The 20,216-nt window shown below is 33.3% G+C and overlaps 1 protein-coding gene across 1 annotated transcript; it reads left to right on the forward strand.

Moving 5' to 3' along the window:
- Positions 1 to 940: 940 nt before the first annotated feature.
- On the forward strand, positions 941 to 19,185 carry LOC144850760 (uncharacterized). Its single transcript, XM_078708171.1, has 3 exons — positions 941 to 1,207; positions 12,172 to 12,575; positions 12,833 to 19,185. The coding sequence occupies exons 1-3, from the start codon at positions 1,120 to 1,122 to the stop codon at positions 17,441 to 17,443; spliced, it is 5,103 nt and encodes a 1,700-aa protein (XP_078564297.1). The 5' UTR covers positions 941 to 1,119; the 3' UTR covers positions 17,444 to 19,185.
- The last annotated feature ends 1,031 nt before the right edge of the window (positions 19,186 to 20,216 follow it).

The following is a 20,216-nucleotide window of genomic DNA, read 5'->3' on the forward strand; positions in this document are numbered from 1 at the left end:
AAATGAAATTAAATCATCTAATATAAGTAAATACATTTAATTAAAGCATAGAAAAGTAATTTTTTTTATTGTGAAAATGTTATGTTTTATTTTAAAAATTGATTATTAGCACGAAGAATTTTCCTCTTTATTAATTATCATATTAGAAGTGGTATATTGAAAATAATGTTATCTTGATAAATTAATTTGTTTCTGTTGTAATTTAAAAAAGAAAAGAAAAATTTGTTCTGTAAAGAAAAAATCTAAATATTAAGACGTTAATATAATAATTAAATTAATTCTATCGCAATGTCATGTTTTTGTGATCATTGTTGTTTCTGATATTGCTGATATAGAAATAGGCCTATATTTCGAATTACCTATTTGGTAAATGCAAGTTACCGTAGTACTTATTTAAGTACTATATATCAAGATTTACAGGATCTTACTCATCTGTATGAATGATTACGTAACAGCAGGCAAACAATGGCGACCACGTCTCCTCAATCCCCCTCCCCCTCAACATGAGAGTGATCTGGATAGGTGGGGGGGGGGGGGGGGAAGGAGGATAGAATAGCTAAAAATGAAATTAACAATTAGATTAATAAATCCCTCAGCTCCACCCCTCCACCGTTTAAAAAATCCTAGACACGCCCACAGTGGAGAAGATGGCGGAGGAATGTCACCAGGGAGGTATTTTATACCTGCCTTAATTACTGTAAGCAAAATATTTTTTTAGCCCAATATGAAATATTGTAACTTTAGGATTTATGACATTTTATACTGTAGGCCTAGTATACTCTGACGATGGATTTTTCATGTGATTTATTTCACCCTGTCTCCCAGGGAACACGACGACCCTGGATAGTTACCCGGTACGCATAGACTAACTTGGCCTATCCCAGTCAGCGCCTACTTAGTTGTTTCGTTTAATGGAGGCTAAGTACAGAATTTGACATCGTCATCATTTATATTGTGCTTAAACACCGCTTGTTTGATTCCGGGATTGTTCTCATCGACGGAGGTTTCTTTGAAAATACAATTGTACTTAGTCTCTGTCTAAATGCGTCACCTGAGATTTTCCGGATTGTGTCCGTGTCATGAATATTTATGAGCGGAGTATAGGCTGTCGGTGGTTGGATGTTACGTTCAATCTCCTTTTTAGCTAGCCGCATCCACGAGAGCAACATCATGTCATCGTGCAGTAGTTCCCAGAATAAAGCAGCAGGTAAGGTCAATTTAATACACGTGTACGGTAATGTAATACCTTTATTACTGTTTGTCATCATTCATTTGGAAATTAAAGATAATGATGACCCAGGCAGCATCTAAAAATTACTGTTCATCTTTGAGTTATCTATTGACTAAAAATGTCCCTGTTTGAAGCGGATCTCATGATTTTCTTCCGAGTCCAGACCAAAAGTGTTCGATGAAACTCGTGGCCTACATTTACTCAGATCGTCTAGGCTTACGAATGTATTTTATCAGTTATTATTGTTGTAAATGTACTATTTTGTGTGTCAACGTGATAAGTGAAGTGTGGATGGTTTAAAAGCCCCATTACGTAGGCTAAATAACCTTGCCAATAATGAGAGAACTAAAAACGTAAGTTGTAGATGGCGGTCACGATCGAAGTAAAATCTCTGCTGGTACTTTGACTTTAGTTTGACGATAGTAATTAAAGCGTTTAAAATAATACAGTTTCACTTTCATCCACAGTGTATATTATATTATCTAAATCTATTATTAATTTCACATTTTGTCTTCAATAATTTATCAATTTTGTTGTCCAACTAGAGTTAAATCTCATCCGGAAATGGTAGCCTCGAAAAACTAAAATTATCGCGTATACTAAAGCATTGTAGCTGGGGAAGTAGATAAGCTAAGATAGAGAGGGCTTTTACTTATGTCGATAATGGAGTTCTCTGCTGGTGATGTATATAACATTAAATCATTCTGCATTCATGTGATAAAATAAGCTGTTACTTATTGAAACTATCTGTGTTGTCAGTACCCTTATGAGTCACCATCTTTGTGTGTCATTTTTAGTTTTTTAAGTTCATACTTAAATTAATGCTAACAATATTATTTTTGCTCATCTCAATATTTATTTATTCATTATTTTCAAGTTTTTTTCATATTAAATTTAGTAAATAATTTGTATAGCTTAATTAATGTTGTTGCTTAATAATCCACGCAATAGTTTAATACTAAAAAAGAGAAATAGGATGACCTTGATTGGTCCTCAAATTGGTCCCCAATTTACTCTTTAATAATAATAATATACAGATGTATTTTATACATATGTTTTTTTACTACTTCACATTTACTGACAGTAATGTAAAGGTATTTATGATTAAACATCAGCTATGTGAGGTTTGTACAGTGAAATGGGTTATGTTACCATGGCTGGGTGTTTTGATGAGGCGTAAGCTTGCTTTGCACCTCCTATTGTTCCAATTTCTATAGAAATACTTGTATACTATGTACGAACATAATGCCTTGACCCTAGCTGTGCTCTGTAGCTTTACAGGCCTCACTGATCCTATGCAAATTAGCTCGCAATCAAACCATTGATTTCTATTATACAAGTCTATTGAAGAATGTCTAAAGATGGATATGCTAGGCTGGTTTGACTTCATCTAAGTCGTGGTATCAAAAGCATTTACTTATCAAAAGAGAGAGAAAATGGTGGTTTGAGGACAATCCATTGCTTCCATAGGTAAATATAGGCGGTGGAGGAGAAACCAAAACTCAAATCACTCTTCTTAGTACAACAAAAAACTTGCACAGTATCGGACAAATTAATTTGAAATAGACGATTTTAAAAAGTGCATGATGTGTGATTTAACAGTAATTGGATGTTGCCATCAAATAATAGTCCATGTTGTGATAACTGTAAATGATTTACTTATGAGTTAGGGCCATACAAGTTCAAAGTTCTGGCTTATTAGCAATGCTCCTATCAGATGCTGGTGCTGATGAGAAGTAGTTTAGCACAGTCATCTCAAATAAATCAACCCTGGTGGTGGCCTGTTGCTAACATTGCATGAAATAATTGCAGTGGGTTCTGGAAAAAAAAGTATTGTTCATCGCCCCAATATGTCACAGTAAATTAATTTCATTATACAGACACACAACATTAAAATTAATAATTTATTTGAAATGATAAAGATGAGGAAATCTGTGAGATACATATTTAAATTTGGAAGTCAAAATTATATAGGCACATTAAACAGTTAGTGTAAAAATTTCTTTTTGACTGTTTTACTTGACTTTTAGGATTTTTCTGCTTATTGTATTTGCATCTCATTGACATCCAGTCACAATATTGTATTTTTTTCATTAGTTTGCCTTTTGGTTCAAATAAAAATTTAGTTTTATTAAAAGAAGCTCCTTGTTTTCCAACCATCTTAATATCCAACAAGAATCAATTATTATAAAAAATTAATAATAACTTAATAATAATATCTAACACATCATTTTGATATCAAATTACATTAAAGTTTTGTTGTGGGTCCCTACGAGACAAGATTTTAACTTCTAGAAGGGATCCATGATAATAATGACTACCTATTACTGCTTTATCTATGTTCACTTTAATATCTTTTTTCTACTTTGTATATATTCATTCATTATTATCTAAATAAATATTATCTGAATCTGAAGTTATTAAAATAAAGCATCTTCCAAGCTACGAGTGCTGTAGCAAGTTGGAGTGCAGTTGTAGGCCGCCATGAGTCAGCCCACTTCCTCACTTGCCTTATTTGGAGGGATGCAAAGCTCACATCCCCACTGGTAAACTCATCTAAACAGCTTACCCAAAGGAAAAGGTCATGTTTGATCATAGGAAATGCATTGGCTGCTGCTGACGGCGGCGGCGAGATGGACCAATTATGAACAGTGGAGGTTGAAGTTGGCAAACTACGTTCAACATCCACCATCATCTTTCTCATTGGTCGGTTTGTAAAGATATAGCAACTTGTTTTTCATGCGTGTCTAGACAGCTTGTCTGATTGTACGAGAGAAGAACACGCTGCTCAACAATGGTCAACTTTATTTTTGTATTATACATCTAAAACATTACATATTATATTTATATAATTTTTAACAAAGAATTACAAAAATGAAAAAAAATAATGTAAAAAGTTTTAAGATCGGAACAGTATCAACGTTAAAGATATGAGTTGTTACAAACAAATTGAATTCATTTTTAAAAATTCTGTTTTTTCCTTTATTTTCTAATTATTTCTGGTCATTCCATCCATCATTATCATAAATGAATTAATATTGCTTTCATTATATATCCATGTTTCATATATTTAAATTATTTTATTTATCTATTCATTTGATTAATTTATTTTTTAAAATAATTTGATCACTTTTCAAAATATAATCAAATTTATGAAATTTATTTTTTTGGAACATTTACCCAAAAACCTCAAAGCAATTTACTACAATTTTATATCCACAGATACATTTTTGTAAAATTTTTACAAAATGTTAATTAAAAATGATTAGACTGCGAAGGGTAATAATATAAAATGCTTAGTATGAAATTGAATTAATAATGTGAAATTAGAATCCAAATAAAAGTAGATTTTTAAACTACATAAAAATGAATGTAGCTATTGATAGGCGTTTGGTCATACCTGTACAAACTACATTTTATAAGGAAACAATAAGTAAGTGACAAAGAAAAATACTGTAAGTACATATTAGTTACAGGAACCATTTAAAACACGTCCTCCAATGGGCTAAAACACGATTTCCTGTCGATCTCATCGTTAAAAACACAAAAGGTAGACGCAAGGTTATCAGTACAAGAAAGATGGTGAAATATCCCCTCTTGGGGAAACAAAAAAAATACCAATAGATTCACTCAACCAGAAAAAATTAAGAATATTTATTCAAAATGCTCTTCATGAATTTAACTAAAAGCTCACACAGAGAAAAAGAACGCGTTTTGTAAACTCTCAAGGCCAGATGAAAAATGCTTATTAATAGTTATCTGCAATGGTTAATACAATCTGTAGTTTGCTGTATCTGTTCATGATACTGGTAACAATGTCTTTAGGTTTTTAGACCAGCATTTTATTCTCGATACCATTTTGTTGGTAATGTGTGTAATTAATAATAATTTATTTAACTTGACTATTATTATATGGAGATAACTTTCTTAATAATTATTAACTTTCAATTAATGTTGGATCATAATAATAATTATCAAGACACATATTATTTTGCAAAAATCTCACAAAACTTTACTGTTATTTGCTATTATTTGTAATAAAAGAACAAATATTTTGAGGAGATAAATAGTTCTTAGAACAGCTTGTTACTTACTGTACAATACCAGTCCTACATATTGCACAGTTTACTTTAAAAAAATTTGGTTTAGTGACTAGTAAGTAAGTAAGTAAGTTTAGTGACTAGTAAGTAAGTAAGTTTAGTGACTAGTAAGTAATTAAGTTTAGTGACTAGTAAGTAAGTAAGTAAGTTTAGTGACTAGTAAGTAAGTAAGTTTAGTGACTAGTAAGTAAGTAAGTTTAGTGACTAATAAGTAAGTATAGTAAGAACAAGTTTACTTTGTGTTTTTGTGTCTTCAATTCTGCCACATTTTTGTAACGTCTGTGTTTTTTTCCCTCTCCTCCTACAAAGTAAGTTTCCGTGGTTCATCTTCCTTCGACAAGTCATTTAATTATCGATGTTTGTCTTTTTCCTCTCAGGAGAAAGATTCATTTTCATTTGGGAAAAAAAATTAGATCGTAGACACTCCGGCCATTCAGTGTCTGACTTTAATTAAACAGTGAAATATATATTTCTGGTAAAAAATATCAAACACAAAAAATTTGATACTCATGATTTTTTTGTTGTGAATTCCCAAAACTTTTTTTTTGTATGTAGGTTTTTGAGAAGATAAACTTTTAATAGTTTTTTAAACAGTGTCGGCCATATTCATGTTAATTATTTAACCATTTTTACTTTGCCATTTTTTCTCTTAAAATAATAATAATAGTGATATAAATATAACTATTTTTTTTTTATTCTGAAAACTTTTTTTTGTATGTAGTTTTTTTAAGAAGATAACCTTTTAATAGTTTTTTAAACAATGTCGGCCATTTTCATGTCAATTACTTAACATGGACTTTTAACCCCTTGACGATATTTGAACTTCTTTAGTTTAATGAGAATAACTGAAATGTAGTAAGTTGTTGCTTAAGTATTCAACACAATGATGTTGGTGTTTGATTGGTATATTGGAGAAAGATCAGAGGAAGTTACCAAGAGAGGAAGTACTGGCTAAGGTTGGTTTATTGTAGGAAATTTAATTTGACAAAGTGCTCTTGTCTGTCTTCCTCTTGTTGTGCTTTCTGTTGTTTGTTGCCAGATGATAGAACACTTATTAAAGTATTAGTCTAATTAAAAAACATACTGCACTGGTGGTTGTACAAAGAAAATTGTTTTTACCAAAATTAAAAATATTTTATTTTACATGAACAGAGGCGGATCCAGCATTATAGATTGGGGGGGGGGAGGGGGGGGGGAGAAGAGGGGGGGCTAATTATTTCATAAATGATAAAAACGATATAAAAAAGACATGGCTGTTAAATTTTAGTGGGGGTGGAGGGCTAAAGCCTGTTTATCCACCGCCTAAATCCACATTTGATGAATAATAATTTGGAAACTTCACTTTTGGAATATCATGTTTGTTTTAAAATATTTTTTAAAAAGTTAGTTTTGTCTTGAGAAAGATGAAAATAATAAACTGTGATAAAATAAAAGGAATTATAGATGAATTGTTCAAAATGGTTCAGTGGTCTAAAAAGGCAAAAAGTACTGGCTAATTGACATAAAGCATTTGGGTCGTGTTTTTTTTCCATTTTCCATTCTCTTGTTGGATGTACACAATCATACCACCAATAGAATTCTTGAATTGTTTGATGTTGACTTGAGGTATTTTAGTATGTTTGCTTGCTCACAGTCATGTAAAGTGCATGGTATAAAGTACATCTTTTATCAGATCTGCATCGCGTTTTAGTATTGCGACACATGAGTACTTTATCGTAAAAGTTCCTGATAAAAATACCCTTTGATGGTTCACCGAGCAATTTTCCTTTCTTCACAGTGCCACAATTCAGAGAAATCAATAAGCGTGATGTTTGTTTTTTTGTGTTGTTTTTATGTTGAAACTTTGTTTTTAAATTGGTAATTTACTTTCCTGTTAGAGCTTATATTTTAAGAACCGCTTATATTTCTGTCTAGTCGATACTTTATAATAATTTTTTCTGACCCCTTGCACGATAAATTTACTTGTAGGCCTCCAAAATAATACAATTGATAAAAACAGTACACTACATGTTTATATTGGGGATGTTTGCGTAATACTTCTACCTAATTGAAATGTTCTAAAAATAAACATCAATACAACTTAAATTTCTCATCACCAAAGATGGTAAAAATTTATCTTCAAAACATTCCATAATTCTTTAGTCAATGTAAAGTAAAATATTTAGGGGTATAGTGTCTAAAGCATGGACGACGCTAATCAAAATGTGACTCATTTCTAAGTCTAGTCAATGACACTGTTCTTATTCTGTCTTTAGTCACTTTGTACTAGTTAGACAGATCTTATAATGGCAGTCAATATTAAATTTTACATTATAAATATTTCATGATTTTAAATGATTGTTTTTTAAATTGATAACAATTTTAGTATTTTTAAACTATGATTATTGCGGATTGAAAACTAAACCCTTTTTTAATAATTCTTTTTAAAAAGTTGACATATATTGGTAGTTGTTTATAACTTTGGTACCTTTATATAATAATGTAATGGAATTTGATGATAAGTGTTTGGACACGGATGAGCGCCCTTGATTCCAATGAGGACAACAACTACATCCTGAACTGGATTATCCTCGCAAATTTGGAGATCAGAAGAATGCTTTGTTTGTTTGAGAGGAGTGTGTGGTTATCAGATGTACTTATGCATTGTATCATCTTCTTTGTTAAGTCATTGTAGCAAAGGAAACTAGTCATAACTGGTGAATTGTAAACGCCACAGAATGGCTGCTCGCTCATTGCTATCGCGGTTTAAAATCACTGCTGTGGTTCCATCCCAAATGATGTTGTAAGTTCAAAGGTCATATGACATCAGAACAATTTCATATTACAAGGAAGTTGATGTATAGTTTAGTGTACATAATATAATTAATTTGTTTTATGGTGTTGTACATTATTAGTACATTAGGGAAATACTTTTAAAAATATGAGTCAATACAGTAATATATATTAAGATGTTACTTAATTGTAGGAAACTGTATATTGACTTACCAATCATGATAATAATAGTTTTGAGTATAGTGCTTCCTTCCAACTTATACCCTTTCTCTAATCATGCTCTTATGTGACCTATTTATAATATCAAATTTTATGTGACAAAAAAATATGCCCATATATGGACATGATGATGTCATATCACTACCATATTTGGGCATATCACACTTTATTAGTCAAATTAGTTTGATAGTGTAGACCATGGAGGTATACCTCCATGTGTAGACAGACCTTTAGGTGGCTAAACATATTCTTAATAGCGTACCAAAAATAGATATCGAAAAGTAGTAATCTAATTTTAGCTGTCCAAAGGGATCGGCCCTACATTTATTTTATCAATGATGATGAAAATAATTAGTTTTGAATAGAGTGTCTATCTCCCAAACCACCCCCTCCCTTCTCTCCCATCCTTTCCCTACTCTCCCGTCCCCTCCCTACTTTCCCGTCCCCAATCAAAGTTTTGTAGTAAATACAAAAACACTTTTCATTGAACTAGGAGCATATTAGCCGCCATGTCTGTTCATGCATACAATAATTCACTGATTTAATTTGAGTGACAGGAAGTAGAGTGTACTTTTGTCTCATCTCTTTGTGTTGCTAACAAATATTTTGTTTCCAGGATGTCAGATTAGATGAAGCAGATCTCTTGAAAATATAAAGAGGTCAGAGGTTAATTTGTGATTTAGCCATTGTACAATAATACTATAAGTATAAAGGTTACCTTTTCTATAGATGTTGCCATTGATAAAATCTGAGCTCTGGAAATTCAAACAAGATTTCAGGGGCGTGTTTAGGAGCACTAACATTACAGAAATAAGAGTAGTTAATGTTTTAAATCTAGCTATCCAAAGGGGAAACTCGCGCTCCAAATTCTATGCTCTAGATCCTCTATGCCCCAGATCCGTCTCTGGTTTTAATTTACAATTAAACAAATCGAAACAAAATTAAATGAATACAGTACTATACTGTACATGTCGGACGGAGTTTGTTTGCTAGTGAACCTTCTCAACAAAGTAGATTTCTCCAAATTAAAAACTTTTCTTAATTTCCTCAATCAAATATATAAAGTTGACACTAAATGCTCTTTTTACAATCCTCCATTTTATAATTTTGAGATATCAGATATATATCAATATCAGATGAAATATAAAAGAAGAAAGAAAAATGCCAAACAAAATATATTTTGACTCTGGCAATAATCTACCTGTTGCATATTTAGTTTTGGATTAATTATATCGGAGAAAGAAATGTATGTTAGTTTAAAGGACGTAGGCCTTGAGTGTGTTTAAATCATATACAGTATGCTGCTGCGGTAATCATGCATTATACTGTAATAACCATCATTTTTTATCTTCACAAAAGATGTATAGTTCAAGGGTCAAACTTATGAAGGATAGAGCTAAAGCAAATATAGGCTGCCTGCACACCACAATCTGTCCAACCTCTCTAGGTTGCGTTTTCACTGTGAGAGGAATGATAGAGCTAAAGCAAATATAGTTGCGTTGCGTTTTCACAGGGAGAGGAAGTCTTGTTGTAATAATGTTTAGAATCGGCCATTTCAGGCCCATCATGATTTGAACATTTTGAAATGCCAGGAAATGACAATCTCCTACTGTAAACTGCATTCTTCTAATTTACAACTGTATGCATATAGTACAATAGACATAGGTTATTGACATCATAATTGTAAAAACATAACGGTAAATTATCTTGGCAAGATTAAATTAAAATACATTAAAAATACATGCCAGGTAATGTATTTGTATATATTCCTATAATACATATTTTTAATTAAATGTGTTTTTTTAGTTTATAACCAGTTACAAGGGCGGATCCAACTCCCAATATTTTTTTTTAACGGTGGAGCGCTAAAATATAAATTTTAAAACTCTTTCTATCAAAATAATAATTTTATTTTAGCTGTCAAAGGGTGGGGACGTACCTTATAAAACATGCAATTGCCTAATGTTAATGTTGGACAACATTTAAACTTAATCTAATTCATGATACAGTAAGTACCTACTGATACGAGGAAGTGATAGAAATATTCTCTATGGATACCTGCATCATTGATATCTAACATTTTATTAATACATTAAGTTGTCTTGGTTTCATTGATCTTGTTATTTATATAAATAGATAGATAATTACATTTTGCATCAAAAATTACAAAAGCGTTCTCGTTGTTAGGTTACTAAGTCTCTCCCAGAGTCTGTGAGAGGAGAAAAAAAATGGATGGTTTGAATTGAATAATTAAATTAAAATATCAAATGGGTGTATATATTAATCCAAAGGCAAATTACTGAAAAAATTTCAATGTTGTGGATATCGGTGGCTGGATCTCAATGGATATAAAAAAAAAAAAAAAAACCTAAATCAAAACGATAAAGTAAAACAGCCAGAAAAATTAGCAGCGCTTTCCGGCAACACTAGCCCTTCATCAGTACATGTGGGAAACCTCCATGATCAGTGCAAAGTGTGTAATATATTGTATATAAATAATTTGTTTTAATTTTAGTTTTTTATTCTCACCGATACTGGTTTTTGTGTGTGTTTCATATCTGATACTAGTTCTATATTATTATTCCATAAGGAATTTGAATTTATCTACAATTAGTGTTGTTACAAATGGAAGAAGACACTAGCTATTGAATATGCATAATCAGCATCCTGTCTTAGCATAGGATGTTGATAATAATCCTATCTGTAGCCAAGAACCAACATCCTTTTAGTTTCTTGCTGGTACTAGTGCTACTGTTATAGTAGTAAGCTATTCTCTTCTCATTCTTAGTACCTTTGCCAGTACACACTACAAACAGATGGTTATCCAGATTACCAGGTTGTTGTATTAATAATAGCAACCAGTTATCTTAATATTATCACCGTAATATTATCGGATAACTGTTAGTAAGTATATTCTATTGGTTTACGGTATAGTTCATGATTTTGGTTGCAAAATTTATTACATTTTGTGTGTCATAGTTTGAACCTTGTAGTAGCATGTTTATTAATGTGTTCACCCTTGCTTTTTGTAAATAATTAATTTTGACAATAGTTAGTAGTTTCTACTTAATGTTTAGACTTATTTTCAATTTAGCAGCACTTGGCATGCTTACTGCCTAGTCCCAGTTCTGTGTTCAATGATTGTGTATGCATGAGTTCATTTGTAGTTTATTTAATTTGTGTAGAATACATAAAATTGTAAGATGTCTTCATATGTTATCAATTAATATCAACGTATTCTTTGTTGTAGCATAAAGCATGTTTTTAGGTGTGCCGATAAAAGGTACCATAATTGAGTATTAATTATTACTCGCTTTCTGTCTCTTGGTTCATACACTCCTGAAGTGCATCAACCTTTAACCTTTGACCCAAGTGGCATGATCCATCCAAATATGACAAATGTAGACATTAAAAGAAACACCATTATTCTTTTTAGCATGAACTGTATAGTGTTTGTATAGTTTGTCATAAATGTTGTAATTCTCATAATGTTTGTAATTCTGGAGTAGTCATTAAAGACACTTTATTACCATATATGACCAATTATAATTCCAGTTCCCCCTAATTTAGACTGAATTCGGATGCAAGATTTTGTAAATTCATTATTAATGCAATCCAAATCCCACCCTTTAATTTTGTACCCTCTGAGACTATACACCCAGGAATTACAGTACTGTATTGCTATTGGTCAAAAGCCAAGTTTCAATATTATAAATTTTTTATTCAATGAAGCCCCCAACTTGCTTGATTGATTCATTTGTGGTTCATAATGTTGACCCTTGACATATAAGACCTTAATTCAATAAATGATAAAACATTCATTATTTTAATTAAACATTTTTTTTTTAGATGAAATAGAAGAAACTGATGATGACAAAAGTGAATCTAAACCAGTAAAAATGAAGAGAAACTTGAACGTTCGCAGAAGAAATTCAGCGTTGAAAAGAAAAAGAAACAAAAAAGATGATAGTGTAAATACGGAGAAGACAACTGATGCGCAGATAGAAAACGGAGATACTATATCAGAACAAAACACATCCATAGATTTGTCTTACAAATCAAAAGAAGGAAAAGAATCGCAAGACATTTTAGAAAAAAATAATGTTACAGACGTTGTATTAAATGGTTCTGATGATGGGAAAATCAGTGAGGACATGGTTAATGGTACGAGTGACGTAGATGATTATGAAATAGAGGGCAGTGTGCATTCGTCTAAAGACGGTGACCGGGATTTGACCCAAGCGGTAAATCAGGTAATCTTAAAGAATTAATATTAAAATGTATTTAAAAATAAATTGATGTGGTGATCCGTATAACATGAGTAATCAGGCCTACGACCTATGACCTACAAGGTGATCCCTCTCCTTTGCCAGATTGTCTTTTGACCTCTGATCTATGGACATCTATTAAACCATGAGAGTAAACCATTGTTAGTCCTGATATGTGATTTTAATCGTATGCAATTTTTTAGAAAAACTAAATAAAAAATAAATTTGATTTTCTTTTTAAGCCGCCTATGAAACGCAGAAAACCAATGAGAGTGCCATACAGTGAACCTGTTGACCTCAAGTGTCAAGTCTGCGGAGAACTTTTACCAAATGCAACTGAACTCACCGTTCACATTCGCCAACATAACTCACTGAACACTTCCAACATGCACACTTGTAACATGTGCGGGCGCATTCTTAGTTCTCAAAGCTCTTTAGACCGTCACATGCTAGTCCATTCGGGTGAACGTCCGTTTAAATGTCCGATATGTAAGATGGCATTCACGACTAATGGGAATATGAACCGACATTTGCGTACGCATGAGAAAGAGAACGAAGCAGCGGCAGCTACTATCAACATTTTGCAAGCTGGAGGTCAAGGTCGTCAACGAAAACGAGTCCCGTCAAAACGATTTTTAGAACAAGATGACGATTACATGCCGCTAAAGAAGAAGGGATTGTCACCTATCAAGAAACAAAAACCAATAATGAGTGTTCCTAGAGAAACAGTTGAGATTTCTCTACAAGCTGGGGATTTAAATTGTCCAGTTTGTCATAAAACATTTCTATGCAAGTATGGTGTTCTAACTCATATGGAGATGCACCCCCACATGTCTTTACGATGTTCTATTTGCTCTGCAGTTTTTAAGAATCACAAAGGTTTACGAGTGCACCTTCAAATGGTTCACGAGAAAGTAATGAAACAAGCTTCTACGTCTTTACCAGCAGGTTTTCAAGATCTAGCTTGTTTACATGTTGATTTTTCTTCCAAAAGCTTTCCTAGAGTTGCCCAGAAATGGTGTGAAGAAAACGCTCGAAGATGCGGATCTTCACGCATTAAATTTGTATGTAAAGAATGCGACAAAGCTTTCCCATGTAGAGCTGCTTTAGAACTACATGGCAACACTCACAACCTCACCGATGCTGCTGACCGAGATGTTTTTGTGAAGACGCACGATGTAGATAAGGAACAAAATCAATTTTTAGCTTTGTTTTCTCTGCAGCCAACTTTATCCAAAGTTAAACAATTTATTGGAAATCCTGCGCCATCGCCAAAAAAAAGTACAACTACTTCTAACAAGTTTATGCAAGCTTCACCCCGAAAGAAGCCGCTCCAATGGCACAACTTTTCTAAAGATACCATGGAAATGACTTCAAAAGCAAAAACGGGATCTGTGCAAATGTACCCGGTTCGATCTTTCAAATACGCCCAGCCAGGAGTTTCAAAGATTTCGCCAGTGAAAGGATCTACAATCAGTACCAACATTGTGAAAGCCTTCCCGGTACTAAAGATGGCACCTTCACCACCTCCACTTCAGAAAATCAAAGTTAAGGTTGAGCAATCCAAGGAGGAAGTACAGGTGATGGATTTGTCCCCAAATATGACCGCTAGTACTGGAGATGAAGGGAATGCTATAGAACCGCAAGGTATTCCAGAAGAGGCAGGAAGTGAACGATTGGAATTGTCTGAATCAATCGACGGCGAGAAAAAATCTACACACACCTGCAAATATTGTAATAAAGTTTTTCCGTTTGCCAGCACGCTGAAGATTCACATGCGAAACCATATGGGATTGACTCCGTACCAATGTATGCTTTGTACTTATGCTAGTGCTGATAAAAGTACGTTGGTACGTCACATGCGCACCCACAGTGGAGAGAGACCATTTTCCTGCGGAATATGCGAATTTCCATTCACTACAAAAGCAAATTGTGAAAGACACATTCGAAAGAAACATCATAAAGATGACAAAGCCGACATCGAATCCTGTATTGTCGCCAACGAGAACCCAAAATTACCAGAAGAAAGGAACACTTTCACAGCTCCAGAATCCATGTGTAATATATGTGGCAGAAGTTTTAAGTTTTTTAGAGACCTTCAAAATCACATGCGAGTTCATGAAAAGTGCGATGATAAACCGTACATATGTAGTCGCTGCCCAAGTGGGTTCGCATCAAAAAACAACTGCATGAGACACATAACTAAGAGACATCCAGAAGTCCGGGCAGAAGATGTTGAATCACTTATGATCATTCAGGAACCAAGCAAGCCAGAAAGTGATCCACTAAGTGAAGACGTTTCAGAACAACCGCTTGACTTTAGTATGAAAGCGGATAAACAACAAGCAATGATTTCTTTAGCATCAACCAGTCAAATCCTAGGGAATTCTGAAAGTAAAATTCCACAAAATGGTTTAATAATCCCGCAAGCAACAATTGGAAAGCTTCGTTTTAAACGTGTTTATCACAAGTTTTACAGCAGAGCAGTTGATGCACTTGTTTGTCCCCATTGTTCGTTAGCTTTTAGTAGAAGTACTATGTTTAAAAGACACATTCGATCACACACGGCAGAAAGACCTTTCCGATGTTATTACTGTTCTGCAGCTTTTACTGTTAAAGAAAATCTTGATAAACACATGTTGAAGCGACACAATGCGATACCAGAGGCACCCTTTCAGTCTTTCATTCCAAAGGTCACCACACCAATGCAACATAAACTTCTTTCGAAAACGCCATCTAAGAGAACTTTTAAACCACGAGAGAAACCATCGGTCAGAGAATGGGTAGATCTAAACAGTACTATAAATGAAGAGCGTAACGTTGCTTTTGTTCAGAGTTCTAATCCACCTTCAATTACCAGTTTCGAATCTGATCCAGGTGGCGATTTAACTAGCATTTCAAAAATGCTTGCAGCAACCAATACCCATAACTTTCAGTCTCTCCTGGAAGCAAGACTAATGAACCCACCTACGATAGATATCCCACAGACAGATATTCCACTAGGTCACATTGCCAACGAAAATAAAATAGAAAAGCCCATAATCAAACCGCAACCTCCAGCAGAATCTGTGCCATCCAGCGATAAACTGGAAAGTAACATGAAAACGGAAGTGAAGAAAGACGGTAGTGAGGAGGATAAAAAAGGGCGCGTACGATATAAATTTGTAAAGAAATTGTCATGCCCTTATTGTCCTCGAATGTTTCCATGGATAAGTTCTTTACGTAGACATCTTTTGGTTCATTCAGGATTGAAACCATATCAGTGTTGCACCTGCACAGCAACCTTCTCAACGAAATCTAACTGCGAACGGCACATGGTGAGGAAGCATAACATAACTCAAGATGAAGCTACTAAACTTACCACTGTGAATCCATTCAACTGTGAAATCTGTACAAAAATATCTTTCAACAGAATTGACTTGCTTGAATCTCATTATCAAGAGAATCACCCAAATGACGATCTGCCGTCGTACTTTGCAAGAGCAAAACAAGTCATGCAGATCCCGCTCGAAGAACTCATGAATAAACTCAAACCCAAGTCTGAGGACGATAACCAACAGAAGGATAAATCTCTAGAAACAGAAAAAGAAAACGCAGAAGTGAATATTGCAGACGACGTTATGCAACATCCGGATACAGACTTAGATAAGTCTGATGATATTATATACAATAACGAGGAAATCAATTCTACTAATGACAATGAAGAGTGTGTTCTTAATATGGCCGAAAGTGGTGCTGCTACGTTTGATGATGAAAGTAAAGCTATAGAGTTCGATCAAGAAATTGGTATTGATATGCACGTCGAGGAAGGAGAGATGAACAAAGATGATGAAGAGTCTGACGTGATGAAGCTAAACGATACGGAAGATGACCAACTTGATAGTAAACCATTGGATGCCCCGATGTCGGTTAATGGACGGAAGCGCAGGAAGCTAACTTGTACTCACATTTGTAAACAGTGTAAGAAAAAGTTTAAAAACTCTGCAACGCTTCGTCGTCATTACCGCGTGCATACTTTGGAACATCCATTCAAGTGCTCCATTTGTTCGTCGTCCTTCACTACAAAGTTTAATTGTCAAAGGCATATGATTAAGATTCATGGAAAACAAAGAGAGGATGTGTTTAAGGTGATGGAGCTGTCAGAAACCGAACAGAACGAACTGATCAGAGAAGCTACGAGTCAGATCAGCGCTGCTAACCACGAAGACGATATTAAAGATTCGGAAGATGTAGAGTCAGTGCATTCATCCAATGACACAGACCATGCATCATCAGAAAAGTCATTCAACAGTTTACCTGCTAAAATAAATCTTTCTCCTCCTGGGAAACAAGTAACAGAAGACTTGCGTAGAAAATTTTCATGCGATGTTTGCCAGAAGAAATTTTTGTCTTCCCGCGACTTAAAGCGCCATGATCGAACACATACAGGCGAAAGGCCGTTTGTATGCACCGACTGTAATCGTAACTTCGGATTTAAGCATAGCTTAGTTCGCCATCAACGAACACATAACCATTCCAATTGGATACTGCAGAACTCCAGTACTACCTTTTCCGCGGATTACAACGAAGTAGACACTCAAATGGAAACCGGCAACAAATCAGCTGGCAATAACTTTGATATCGACGGCACTTTGTCCAACCCTCAAGATATCTATCTTCCCTCCACTTTGCAGCGTAGCACCATGTTGATGTCTCCAGGAAATAATGGTGATTTGCTGGAAGATGGTGAGAGTCTCATGAGTAGGATTGATGACACCGACATCATTAAGAATCTACTCGGAATCCAAGATTCTTCTATGATTGATGAAATGCTGGACTCTGCAGACTCTGCTGCCAAGTTACTCGGCGTCTAAGTAGCCAACTCAAGTTCTACCAATAATATAATAGTACTGCATTATGAATTAACTTTGTACAAGGGTTTTAAATTGTCTTGTAATTTAGTGTAATGACAGATAAATTCTGTTAGAGAAGAACATAGTGTTAAGAGGTGTTTTTGTATAATGTATGCGAGTAATGTATAAACTTATAAAGTACTCAGATTTTAAATTATTTTTGCAAGTTACATAAATCGTTTATGCACTAGATAATTTGTCATAAAATGTATTATGTACATTTTGAATCATGGATTATGAGAAAGATTTGAAAATGTGACAAACTGTATGAAATTGTGATATTAATATTTTTTATTATAAAATTAATTTCATGTATTTACTCTTTTGTTTCTGTAATAATTTTACCAATAAAATGTTGGTGACATAAACAAAAGTTGCCTAAAGCTCTGTCTACACTATCAACTAGGTGTGATGTGCCCAAATATGGTAGTGATATGACCAAGTATGGTATGGGCACATCACATTTTTTTGTCACATAAAGTTTGATAGTGCAGACAGAGCTTTTAAATATTAATTGATTATTAAATACACAGTTTAATTGTGCTGGTGACGGGTATAAAAGATGATTCTAATATGTTACGAGTGTTAATTTGGTAATAGTATGGCGAGTGTTTCAGAATTTATATAAACACTCACTATATATATATATATTATGATATCCATAAACTTTAATATCTGAAAATATTTTGTATACAATGATATATATTATGCAAATCAAGGTTCTTCCGTAGTTCTATCTTATTATAAGTATAATATGCAATATAATACAACCATAATAAAGAAGTGTTTGTATTGTGGGTTGGTGAAATATGTACTTCCATCGAATTAATATTTAGTATTTTTAATATTTTTACACACCTGCACACTTTAAAATAAACGGATTATATTAATAAATGTGTAACTATTTTTCAATTAATAATTATTACACTATCACGTTTAAACTTATTTTTTTATAATTCTTATGAATTTATAATAATGAATTTATAATCTGTTCTAAATCCCTAATTTTTAATCTATTTTGTTGAAACATTTATTGCATTTTTTGATGTAGTAGAAATACCGTTACAACTTCCAATTAGTTCTATGCAACACAGAAGGTATATGTAAATATATGTATTAAAATTCTATGCGATATTTTTGCAAACATTTATAGATTAGTAAACACATTTTATATGCACTTACATATTAAGAAATGCACTGTATTAGACCATTTTGTGCGGTAAAAATGTCTTTAAAACTTGTAAGATTACCAATTTTTAAGGAAAGTGTTGAATTTTACAAAAATGGTCTGTACGTACGGAATTGACTTATGTTTAACTCACTGATTTATAACGGTAGATAGAAGAGGTATTTAATATGTATGGTGTTAATTTATGTTTAATTTTATTTAATCCAGTACTACAATTTCTTTCCAATTATGCAATATAGTGATCGTACTGATTCTGCACATTAAATCACGCTTAAATTCTTTATGTAAATACAGCAATTATTTTTGTACTAAATTCATTTTATTGTACTGTACTAGTTTGGGTTTTACTAAGTATATTTTATTGTGTTCCTTAGGTTATATTTTCTTTGGCTGTTGTATCGTATGTAAATATTATTAAAGACTTTTAAGATTCTTATGTTTAAAAAGACCAAAGCACCAGAAATTTACAATGTAATGAGAAACAATAAAATTTGCACATAGGGGATATATAAAAGTTGTGTACATGTGTCTTGTTGTTCTGCAAGGCCTTTTTCATGATACCAGGGCCGTAGCCAGCATGAGGCAGGCTGAAATTTTCAATTTTCACCACCCAATTCTCCAGCACAGGTCGTCGTATTTTATATTATTAATTATACTTAAGCATCGTTGCCTCATCGGTTTTTAACCTCTTGCTACGGCCTTGGATACAATAGACATCACTGATCGATGCTGTGCAATGAAGCATAACCAACAGAAATAATTAACATTGTGCAGATACCATATTTACAAGTTACCTAAAAATTCATAATTCCTTATGGACATAATGTTTGCAAATAGTATGTCTACATATGGCATTAAAACAAAACATTTTTTCCTCCTTTTGAATCATGAATTTCAAACGCTATTATACATATAAAATTAATGACATTTATATGAATTTATCTTTTAATGTATGATATTTGAGAGAAAAAAGTTTTGTTTTAATACAGTAAAGTGTGTACTAACATTTATTTATGTCATGTGATCGCGTCCGGAAGTGACTACCGTAACTACGTCACTACATTGCCTAGACAATTTACACTTTTGACCAATCAGTGTACAGATTTGTGGCAGACGACATGTAAAGTACCCAATGTACTTTAAGTAGTCGCGATGGCGGAGAGCTCAATAAATTTGAAATTTGTAACATTAAAATGATCTTTAATTTATCTATTTGAGGAGAAAAAACTATGCTTATGAGACGACATTTCAAAGGAATATATATTAAAACATTAAAGGGCAAAAATATGATTAATATTGCTGAGGAACTAGAAGAAGGTAGGTGTTTAATAGCTCCGTTGAACTTTAGCCTGGCAAGGCCAGTAGGCCTATGCTTTACCTACTAGAGTGGTAGAGCCTAGGCTACACGTAGGCATAGCACAAGCTAGGATACGAAAGACATTCTTGGCCTAACATATTCTAGGGTCTAGCCAGTACTAAAATAATTAGACCGTGGTCACGATTCATGAGGTTGGTAAAATCTGACTAACAATTTGTTTTCAATAT

Source organism: Antedon bifida, chromosome 8, assembly GCF_963402885.1.
Source record: "Antedon bifida chromosome 8, ecAntBifi1.1, whole genome shotgun sequence".
Lineage (NCBI taxonomy): Eukaryota > Metazoa > Echinodermata > Crinoidea > Comatulida > Antedonidae > Antedon > Antedon bifida.